At 35.0% G+C, this 12,102-nt stretch overlaps 1 protein-coding gene across 2 annotated transcripts in view; it reads left to right on the top strand.

Annotated features, from left to right (window-relative positions):
- Positions 1-11,626, top strand: part of LOC127946214 (CYFIP-related Rac1 interactor B-like) — a 73,277-nt gene extending 61,651 nt beyond the window's left edge. For both annotated transcript variants that reach the window (XM_052542627.1, XM_052542626.1), the window contains 7 exons: positions 2,510-2,649; positions 8,242-8,319; positions 9,653-9,769; positions 9,864-9,943; positions 10,093-10,219; positions 10,406-10,480; positions 10,824-11,626. In XM_052542627.1, coding sequence (XP_052398587.1) covers positions 2,510-2,649; positions 8,242-8,319; positions 9,653-9,769; positions 9,864-9,943; positions 10,093-10,219; positions 10,406-10,480; positions 10,824-10,883 — 677 coding nt within the window. In that variant the 3' untranslated portion in view covers positions 10,884-11,626. The remainder of the gene's footprint in view (positions 1-2,509; positions 2,650-8,241; positions 8,320-9,652; positions 9,770-9,863; positions 9,944-10,092; positions 10,220-10,405; positions 10,481-10,823) is intronic.
- Positions 11,627-12,102: the final 476 nt, after the last annotated feature.

The raw sequence follows: 12,102 nt of genomic DNA, 5'->3' as shown, positions 1-12,102 counted from the left end.
CCACTTATCTCAAGCTCTGTTTTGACTGGGAGGAGAATAGTGTGCTTCCATGGCCATTTTTAATCTGCTATTCTGCCCTGCCAAGCTGACTAAAGCAGATGAAGGTCATTACCTTATGGCAAATCTGCTCAATTTACTCTACATACTGCTCCAGTTTCAGTCACCAGCCTAAAAATTCCCACTCTCTCTCTCACATTGATGTGGAGAGCAGCCTGTATGGCTAGATTGGCTTGATTATGAAAAACTTGAGTCCGTATGGGAATAAATAAGTTAACAGACAATTCTAGCCTCTGTTTACCTTCAGACGGGATTGATTACTGTAATTTCCAAATGTGGCGATAAAAATAAAGTTGAAAACCCTCCAAAATAGTTTTAACTCTCGGAGCAGACTTAATTCAACATGCAGTAGGAGTTTTTTGTACAATTTTGCAATACTGGCAACAGCGAAACATGAATCACTTCAAAGGCAACTCTGGTTTGTTTTGTTTATGTGTATATTTTAAGACTTGTAATTGAGATCAGGATTAAAAATTGGGTTGATGCGGCCAGACTGAGATCATACCGTACCTCAACCATAAACTCTTATGACTGACTCTTATGTAATATAATTACTCTAACATGCTGCTGTGTACTGGATTGCCTCAACAGAGCAATGAAGAGAATGAAAAAGGGAATTGTGGGTTAAGAACAGCCCCTCAAGTCATCAAGCTGTTTACTGAGGCTTAAAGGGGTCATATGACTTTACTAAAAGAACATAATTTTGTGTATTTCATGTAATGCAATGTGTTTATGCGGTTTAAGGTTAAAAAACAAATTATTTTCAACATAATCTACATTATTGTTTCTCCCCTATCTCGCCTTTCTGAAACATGTCGATTCTTACAAAGCTCATCGTTCTAAAAAAGCGAGTAGTGCTCTGATTCGCCAGCTATCCAGTGCGTTGTATTAGGCCGAATGCCTCTAGCATGTGACGGAAATGTTATGCCCTCCATTAACAAACTGTGATGCCGTCTCCCAGCATGATGAGACTCAGTCCAGCTGCTCTGCTCATGCACATCCCATCACCGGTTCTCTTTCAGCAGTTCAGTCAATGAACTGTTAGGAGTAATTTAAATACATTGGAATATTGGTTTATTTAGCTTCAGATTGTGTCAGGCACGTTTATAAACGGACTAATTTAAGTAATTTGTGGATTAGTGCATGCTGGAGATGCAAACCATTTCAAACGATTCAGTTCGGTTTGGTGAACTGGTTTGACCTGTTCACAAAGAAGATCCAGTTAAATAGAATAATTAGTTTGCGATACGGACATCATTAGATGAAAAAAAAAAAAAAAAATCACTATAAACGAGGAATTTGTTGCATCCAGTGGGGACATCATTTATGATTATAATGACTTATACTGTGTTTTTATGCGTTGAATTGCGTATCGCGCTGCGTAAACGTAAAACCATGTCTGTATTTCTGAACAACAAGCTTACTCTACACTGCTGGCAATTACTTTAAATATAAAAAACATACAGAAGTCAGAAGCGCCAGACTGTCCTTGCAAAGTTGGAACTTTAAAGCCCCACTTTATAATAAAAGCCTTTGTGCCAGAGATGCATTGTAGGCTACTGGTTCAGGAAACAGTCATCATCCTCCAAAAAATTCACGGCACACATCTGAATATTTGGCTTGAACGGTTCCAGAACAGTGTTGTTAATACAACTTAACCACTGATTTCTAGTTGTGTCCTTTTGGAAGGCCAAACAAAAGTAGTTTCGCTTTCACAACGAAACACACAGCGACTCCACAACATGGCAGTTGCCTAATAGTATAAAAGTTATGTCTTTCTTTCTTTGCATGAACATTTGTGCGGCGTTATGCAAACCTTCCCACATCGTGATGTAGACCTGTGGGGGCTTCTTAGAATAAGTCATTTTAGGAGGGTGTGGTTGACTCTTAACTTTTATAAAGAAAATCTCTTTAGATTTGAGACTTTAGTATTTTAGACAAATTTACAGGTCTTATTTATACACAGAGAGCATGTAACACTCCAAAGAGAAAGGAAATTTTTTTATTGCTTCATATGACCACTTTAAGACGTCACTGTGTGTTAAAGAACACAGAGAAAGTTCAGATTAGGCCTAATGTAAGGGTGTACCTTCTGTGTAGCCTGGGGTATGTTTGTGTGTCTGAGATAATAGTTGGAGATTAGGCATTAAATAACATTTATTATTTAATTAGGTCCTGTATGATACCAGATATTTTTATGTAGTTTGATGGAAGGATTGATTCTTAGTGCTGGTCTGCAAGCAGTATGAATCAATATGTCAGCATCAAACAAGCATTTTATACAATATTTAGTTGAAAAACAACCATCCATTATAGTTGCCTGGGTATGAGTTATAGTTAACTCATCAGTGGGTGGATGTTTATAATTGGTAAATTATATGATTGTTAAAAAAATCTGTTGCACTCAATAAGAACCTAATTAACCCTAACTGATGATTGTGTGACTCTACAGAAGCAGCGCTGCATAGTCTATTGAGAGCACTCACTAGTGAGACAAATGATGACCCCACACAGCATCTGGAGAGAGAGCAAGCCCTCGCCAAACAGTTTGCTGAGATCCTGCACTTCACACTGCGATTTGATGAGCTCAAGGTGAGGACCATTCCTCAAGAGATTATATTATATTATGTTTTTTGTTATTATTATTTATTTTTATTTTTTGGTTGCAAGCATTGCATAAATTAAAGACCATTATATGTGATATAGGTTTATCAGTCAGTCGATGAATTAATTTTGCATTTAAAATTCTTATTTAGAATTGAATGTGTACTAATACTTCAGCTGACACAATACAGGTCAAAAGTCATTGGTTTGAATCTCACAAAACCTGTCAAGAACATGTTTGAATTTTATAATAAGAAATACAAATTATATTTCAACAGTAATTCAATAAAATGAAGTCTTGTTGTTGTATCATTAACATTTTTTGTATTTATTACAAATGAAGTGTTTGGTTCCATAACGCAATAAACGCCTTTATTTTTTTAAAAAGTTGAGTTTGCGTCAAAATCAGTATTGTATATTGTCGGAATTGAGAAGTCAATTTTTAAATTCACGCAAAATGCGATACCCGCTGACTTATTAGATCATGTTTACTCCCTTTTTTTTCCAAACCGTGACTAACGCCAATCTCCCTTCTCTGCAGAATGCGATATCCCACGCACTCTAGACAGTAACGGTGATGCTTTAAATAAACCCAGCATCCTAGTTTTCCTCATCTACTTTGTACTTTGTGATCAACAAACAAGTGCTGCATGATAAATCACATGTGATTGTCACGCACATCTCGTCAGTAAAGCAAAATCTGTGATTAATAGTACCGGTAACTCTCCATCACATTCTTTCAGATGGAGCGGCATTTAATACACAAAGCCATATATCATCGACAAGCTATGCAATATCACGTTCATTAGATGAATCACATTCGATTATGAATGCCATATTGCATAGCTTGTCAGTGTTAGTGTTTTTATTAATGACATTTGTTTTTGTTAATACAGCATATAGTCAACTAAATTAATGTAACATGACAAAGATGAATGCACTTTTGGAAGATGAATTTAAGGGAAATGTCATTTTGGAATTTGTGTGGTCAAATGTGATATTGTGTGGTATAATGTGATATTGAATGTGTTCTTGTTCATAATGAAGTTTTCTTTATTGCTGTAATTAATTTATAGCAAACAAGATGACCATTTGAATTCATTTTGGGAGCGATGTCTGATAAATGTATTTTTAGTCCAGTGCCTGTATATAAGATTAGTATTGAAGTTCAGAGGCTGTCATATTTGGATCAGCTTATTATGTTGTCTATTTTCAGCCGTTTCAGTATGAAAAATAACTTTCATATTGATTCAATGGATTAATTGCATTTTGGGAAAAAAAAAAAAACATTTTATAATAAATAATTCAGTCTAAATCTGGATTTGAATTTTTTTATGTTATTATAACCTAAAGATGCTATGTGAAAGTTAAAAAAAAAAAAAATAGTGGTTTTCATCCAGCCGATTTTTTGGTAAAGAAAACACATTTTTACTCAAATTAATCAAAATGGATTTATAGCGTTTTGGAACCAAACTCTGCAAATATTAAGAAATGTCCAGCCCTCCAAATTCTTAATAACATAATAATAATAATAATAATAATAATAATAATAATAATAATAATAATAAAAGAAAATACAAAAATAATCATGCACATTGATATTATATTGATAGTATTATATTGTCATTAATTTATGATAACAAAAATACTACATTATTGAGAATTTAATGATAATCACTAATGGGAAAAACACAAAATTAAATGTGAACATTCAGATGTAGCACTGTAATCAAAAATTGGGAAATATATTCCTAATTGTTATGAAAATAATACACATCATGTTTAATTAGCAAACATAATGGACCTAAGACATGCTTCATTTTCTTTATGTAAAATATGATGTCCATGAGTAGAAGTCATTCATTAACTTTCAGTAGTCAAATTAAATCCCTGGTTAAAAGATGAGCTCACCATTTACTGCAAGTCAGCAGAATATTAATTTGCAGTCTTCTATTACACATTACCATGTGATAGATGAGACTGGCTAGGATGTGATGCCTTAACAAGCTTCCACTTCTTTCTAATGACATGCTAATTGTGATTGGAAACCAGCTAATGAGAAAATAATTACTTTTCAATTGCATGTGTCAGTTTTCACTGGCACAGGTGCTTGCCAAGCCTTTCACGACATTAAAAGGGTCATGAAACCCCAGACTACTTTTTCTATTTTAATTTAGCAGAGGTTTTTGTGTTGCACATTATAGAAGACAATGTTAACATTCGAAAGTTCCATTTGTTGGAGAAAACTGGTTAATTTGAAGATTTTTGCACTATTTTAATCTTCCGGGATTAAAATTTACGTCGTGTTGACATCAAAATTTGTGATGTGGCAAAGGACTATAGTACATTGTTTGAAGGTTCATGCATCAAAGGAGAGTGTTTTTTTTTTTTCTCTTTGTAATGAGAGTTTGGCAAAAATGTGATTCCTTCACTTAGTGAGTGTAACCATTTTAAAGCTCCATGACACAACCCATCAAGGCTTATATAAACGCCACAAAATAAGCCTAAAGTTATCAGAGCAGCAACAGCACGTTAATGTAAGTGTTAGACTGAAACATTTTTTTTTTTTTTTTTTTTTGACAGCCGATGCCAATATCTTGGAAAGCAGGGGGCTTATTGCCAATATAAAGCCCATTTATATACTTTAGATGAAAAAGTATTTTTCATAAATAAATATTTAATAAAAATCTAAATAAAAAGGAAGTAAATACTGTAACCAACAGGACACTCAGTATTCTGGTTTGTGTGCATTGGGAATCATATTTTTCAAATAAAGCCAGGGCAACACTTGTTTTACATAAAGCACACAGAGAAAATGGCATGAATATGACAGTGGGCAACAGCATAATTTGAAATCATGAGTTTAAAGCATTCAATTCACATATAAAATATAAATGCATATTAGCTTTGTGCTGATGGCAAACGAGAAAGTATTATAATTTTTGCCTTTCTATTACTAATAATATAAAAGCAATCGTTATAATACTTTTTGTATACATTAATTCCTTTATTTAACCGTTCTGTCTGTGATTATTAGACTTCTATTCATATTAGACAGAACTATTTACGATGACAGTGAACAATAGTGTGAATGTAAGCACTCTGTGCTCAAGCACCTCCGGTCTCAGCGGAGTCGACATAAAAGTCCCTCCTTGAACATATCGGCTAAGCGGAATAAACTTACCTGCTGGTATTACTTATATTTGAAAAATGCCAAACATCGGCCGATATATCGGCCTTGGATATATATCAGTCGACCACTAGCTACATATGCATACTTTTTCGATGCAGAGTGCAAATGGCTGTGCAGTTATTTGTGTTTTTAATTTGATGGGAGTGAAATGAAACTGTCTGAACCCAAAGCTGCCTGTCTCCCCTCTTCCCCCTCCTCTCCTCAAGTGCACCACGCCCACATTTATTTTAGCATTTTTTAAAACTGTGGTGAAAACTAACCGGTGCTGAAACAGGGGTTTCATGACCCTTTAAGATCACAAGGAATTTATCTTTTTATCTGTCCCGCTCCTCATTCACTTATTCTCTGCTTAAATACCTGCTGTTTCTTTTACATCAAATTAATAATGGTGAACGATCATTAAATGTGTTTATGTCAAGACAGCAGCATGCTGAGCTATAGTGTGATTTCACACACTGCTCTGACCATGTCAGAACCTCAGACACTCAAACAACCCTAAATGACTAAACGGTAAACCACCTAATTTGTCTCGGGTTATAATCAAATAATGTTTCGTCATGCCGTTTTCTTCATCTCTGCACTAACACTAGCATCTTTCTGTCCTGAATAAACCTTCACATACACCCTGACGCACTGCTGCATCGAGCTGGGATGTCCCAATTAAAGAGCCCCCCAGATGGAATTGCTTAATGCGTGAAGATAGGGGGTGTAAGGTGGCATGCCATCCTCCATTTAACCATGCCCTCCTCTCAGCTTGACGCAGTGACCTACTTCAGACCGTTAGTGCCGTAGCAACGTACACTGCAGGAATAGTATGGGCTGTCTGGTCTGACAGTAAATCGACTGAATTGCTTTAAGTTTAAACAGTAATTCTAAAAGGGATTCATGGGTCTCCTCAGTCCTGGCAGATAAAGAAGTACCTAAAGGAACTGTTAGTCATTTATGTAAAGCTTTGGGTAATCCTGTAAGTGTTTTCCGCCTTCTAGACTACCAGACTGTATTTGTCTACCTCAGTCTTATCTGCAGATTGCCTCCCGTTGAAACACCTTTGCATACACAATAATTGTATTAGTGGTTTTTGTTAAGGCCAGAATCACTATTACTATTGTTCATATTTGGAGTTACAGGTTGATTAAAAACCCATAATTTGAGTATTAAACTTTATTTAACTTTGAGAGGTGTGCTATAACTTTTCTAAAGGATCAGATTTTCACTTGGCAGATGATAAAACAGATGAAAATTATAAACTGAACCACACTTAGAGACCTGAAAGGGACTTGGTGGCTAGTGACTATTGCAACATGACAATGCCCTAGCATCCAAAAATGCAATAAATCCATGATCGTTTTTTTTTTTTTATGCAATAAATCCATTTAATCAGTAAGAAATTTATTTTTCATACCGAAACTGCTGAAAATACACAACATAGTAAGCTGATCCACATATGACAGCCCGACTTCAATACTAATCTAAAAACCAAATACTAATCTAAAAACCAATATGAAAATTTGAACAACTGTATAGCAATCACCCACAACAAGCAAAGATTGTAATGGAAAATAACTAAAAGAAGACTGCAGCTATTACGCCAGTCTTCAGTGTCACATGATCCTTAAAAAATCATTCTAATATGCTGATTTGGTGCTCAAGAAATATTATTATCAATGTTGAAATCAGTTGTGCTGCTTAAAGGCACAATATGTATGATTTTTTTCATTATTAAAATATCCAAATATCACTAGAACGGAGTTATATATTTTGCTGACTTGTGTACTTTGATTATCCTAAATGTTTCAAAGACTGTTTAAACCCAGAGAAATAAGAAATTTTAACTAGAGACACGGGCCTTGTCCATTGTGTCGCCGGCCAATGACGTCATAACCCCTCGATTTCCGGTTTAGTTTTTTTTTTAAAAGATGGAAACACCAAAGACCCTTTTAATATTTTGTACTTTTTAATAGACTGATGACCACTGCACAGAGCAGCATTATAACAGAACTTTCAAATGTATCTAGAATGATAACACAGTGCTGCTTTTTTTCCCCACATACGCACAACTGGAAGGAGCAGAAGCAGTCGGCTGGCATAATAAAAGATCAGCTGTTTTGAAGCCATGTCTCACACTCCTTCAGCAGCCTCGTTTCAGTTCGACTGCTTCATTTTTTTTGTGGAAACTTTTTTTTTTTTTTTCAGTCAGTATTTTTTGATAGAAGATTCAAAAGAATAACATTTATTTGAAATAGAATCTTTTGTTATATTATAAATAATAAAGTATTACTGTCACTTTTTACCCATTTATGCATAAAAATAAAAAAATAAAAATAAAAACTTTTGAATGGTAGTGTAGCTAAACTGACTAAAGACATGTGGTTTTCGTTTTTTTGCAGATGACAAATCCAGCCATTCAGAATGACTTCAGTTATTACAGGAGGACCCTAAGCCGCATGAGGATCAATAATGTTCCTGTGAGTTTTCTCAAGAACTGAAACTGACACCTTTTTATTGGTGTCAAATAGAGAACCCCCCTTTCTGTGTACTACACTTCTGTCTTCACTTAAGTAATTCACACCTGTTTTTTTTTACTTTTAATGTAAAGATATGCCTTTGAAAAGCAGCTCTTGATTTGACCCACACTCCTTTCACATAACCAACACACTTCCTTTTCTTTCACACTCACATATTTAAGCACTCAGCCACTTGGACATACCAACCCTCAGGGGACTATTGAAGACCCAAACACAAAATAGCCTCCCACTGGGAGAGAGTTCTGAGATGCTTACTGAAGTGCATTGAGGTGCACCAATATAGTTTGGCACCTGATCTGTGGTCAGCTTTTGTGCCTGTCCTCCCCAGAGATGTCCTGCCCTCCTAGGACTAAATATCTGATCTGAGAGTGGGCCACATACATAGCCCTGAGGGACATCGTGCAGTATGCATACCTTGTTTAGTGCAGTGGTGCTGGTTTTCCCCTCAAATTCTCTCACACTGAATTCAGTAGCCTCACCATGGCTCCCTAGGGCCCTACTACTGTAAGAGATCTAAATAAATCACTCCAGCTGGCACTCTCCACATCAGGACTAATAGTTTAGACTAATGTTTAATGTATGAATGTATTTTTATACTTGACACACCAGAATGTGCAGGTGTATGCAGTTTACTGAAAGATTAAACCGCTTTCTTAAGTAAAAACAAATTTGTTATTGTCTGCCTGTCCTCATTTTGAAGCTGATGGTTTTGTTTGAAATTTGTTTTCAAATAACCCTTTTTATTCAGTAGAGTACAGTAAATTAAGACTTTATTTTCACTGAATTTTTTTTAAATAATTCATCGCATATTTTTGCGAAATTACTAAAGCTTAATTTTCCTTTCTGGGGATGTCTTTACTTTTCCGATCCTTGTCCAATTTGCTGTTTCTCCCATTTACCTGTTAACCAAAATTACTGTATTCTGGGTTATTCCATTGTTACTTAAATTAAGCTAGCTTTGCTAACACAAAATTTGACTGGCATACAATCCTCATTTAAACAGAAGGGTCAAGTAACATGCATCCATTTTTGAAGGATTCATTTTTTACTCTTTAGTAGATTAATGATGTATACCATTTTTGACAGATTTTTCTGTGAAATTGGAGCACAGAAAAAAAAAACTTAATTGGTTATGAATCTTCTTATTGTTCACTTTATGGTCTTCTTTTAATCACTTTCATGAGGCATTGACTGTGCTAAGTTCTGAGAAAGAAGAATCTATGTTCTCCTTGCTTTGCTTAAATTGTCATGTTTTTGGTGTCTGTCTATGTAGGCAGAGGGAGAAAACGAGGTGAATAATGAGCTTGCCAATCGGATATCTCTATTTTATGCTGATGCTACACCCATGCTAAAAACATTAAGTGATGGCACAACAAAATTTGTATCTGAGGTAAATAAAAACATTTCAAATCAGTTCTCGGTGATATATATAAAAAAAAAAAAACACTTAAATACATATATAATTTTTTCCTTTTGCCCAACAGAATAAACATTTGCCCATTGAAAACACAACAGACGTATTAAGCACCATGGCAAGCGTGTGCAAAGTTATGTTGGAAACCCCGTAAGTCTGCCATTTTCTCATCTATCTGATGACACCATAAAATTTGTGGTGTATTAAACAACAAGAACAATTTACTAGAACTTGGTAGGTAAATATAAAAAAAAAAATGTAAAAAGATTTGCTTATTCTCTAATTTTGTTTGGATACAGAGAATATCGCAGCCGCTTCAGCAGTGAGGAGACCGTTTCCTTCTGTCTGCGTGTCATGGTGGGGGTCATCATCCTCTACGACTACGTCCATCCCGTCGGCGCATTCGCAAAGTCCTCCAAAATAGACGTGAGTGAAACTACCATTTCCTGTTACTGAAAACCCATCTCTGAAGTTTTCCCCCTCCCCTCACTGACTTATAATCATAGTGCTTAGAAAACATGGTGATGGCTCTCTCACAGCATCATGACTCATGAAGTTGAGTGCTTTCATTACTCTGCCACTCTAACCATGGTTGCTTTTTTCCCCTAACAGATGAAAGGCTGCATTAAAGTGCTCAGAGATCAGCCACCAAGCAGTGTGGAAGGTCTTCTAAATGCTCTCAGGTACCTTATTCAACAAGCCAAAATTAGAGCATCATATAAGTTTTTATTTTTTTATTTTTTTCATAAATATTATTCTATAAAATTGTACCATATTAATTTCATATCAGTCAACTGCACTTGTAAACGAAGACACATTTTGAATTAGTTACTCATATATATATATATATATATATATATATATATATATATATATATATATTTTGTCATTTAATGTGAGGAATATTCCATAAGATTATTTTTTTAGCCCTGCATGTTTGTTTTGCAACAGTGTTAATGAAAGCTTGACATGATACTTCAAAAGAATGCAGTAAATATAATGATTAATTAATTAATGTCTGTGCAGGTACACAACAAAACATCTTAATGATGAGTCAACCACTAAGACCATTAAAAGCATGCTGCAGTAGCAACAGAACTCTGGGACACACACCACTGGCCTCAAGCAAATGCTCAGGAGATGCACATACACTCTCTCTCCTGGACTAATGTGATGCACAGAATGTTTTTTTTTTTTAAACCTGGAAAAAAATATCAGAAAAAAGCTTCTCTAATCTTTCCTTGTCTTTTTACAAAGCAGATGCTGCTGGCATTATGTGTGGTTTTCTGTGCCAAAATAATTTTGCTGAAATCCTTTGTTTTTAATGTTCCTGAAAGACAGCCATGCTGCTGATGGCAGCTATAAAAGCATTGTTAGATTATATTTGTGGTAAATGTTTTAATTTAGCTTGTTTCCCTATATAAAGGGAGGTTGAGTGTTTTGACTTGAATATAAAATATCTATATATTATCTATATGATCTGGATACAATTATATAAAAAAGAATAGTATATAATTTTTTTATTAATATTTAAAGTTACATCCACTGCATGGCAAACTGATTAAATGTCTTCGTTTGTGTGTTTGATTTTGTGTATAAGAAAAGGTGTTTAAATTATGTTTTGAAATGGTACTTTGAGATTAAAAATGGAGGTTAATTGATTTTTTTATAGTTCTATAAAAAAATTTGTAGTTCTTGATTTGTTATAATTTCCTGTTTTTAATTTTTTTTTTAATCTGAAAACTAGCTTTCAAAAACTGTGATAGTTTGTAATCTGTCGGATGTGATGACAACATGATTTTAAGATTAAATAAAATGCTTTCATTTTTATAATGATGTGTTTACTTTTTTAAATGCAGTGTAACTAAGGTGTATGCAAATGAGCAGTACATTTCTGGTATTATGCAAAACAGCAGTGGCATTCTGCATGATATTTCAATATTTAAATTCTGGTAAACACATTTACAGACTGCACAAGAGTGTGTCAATCAATAACAATTCAATTTTGCGACATGGACGAGGAACCAAAACTCCATCAGTGACAGAATGGATAAAAAAAAACCTTGGGCGGAACAAGGCTCAGTTGGAGGGGCAGTTCTCCTCAAGACAGACAAAACCAGTAGTTCAATTCCAGGCTGCAGCAAAGTCAGATTGTGCAGAAGAATCATCTGTTTCCTGTGGTCTTGTCCCGGTGGCTGTCTAAGAGACAAGGTCTTGACTGTGGATATGTCTCTGGGGCTCATCTAGTTGTCCTGGTCTTCGCTGACATTCATGGCTGTAGAGGTCCTGTCTACGTGCTGATCCACCAT

This window comes from Carassius gibelio, chromosome A24 (assembly GCF_023724105.1).
Source record: "Carassius gibelio isolate Cgi1373 ecotype wild population from Czech Republic chromosome A24, carGib1.2-hapl.c, whole genome shotgun sequence".
Classification (NCBI taxonomy): domain Eukaryota; kingdom Metazoa; phylum Chordata; class Actinopteri; order Cypriniformes; family Cyprinidae; genus Carassius; species Carassius gibelio.
Note: the sequence above shows the minus strand (reverse complement) of the source record. Positions and strands in the feature narration are given on the sequence as shown.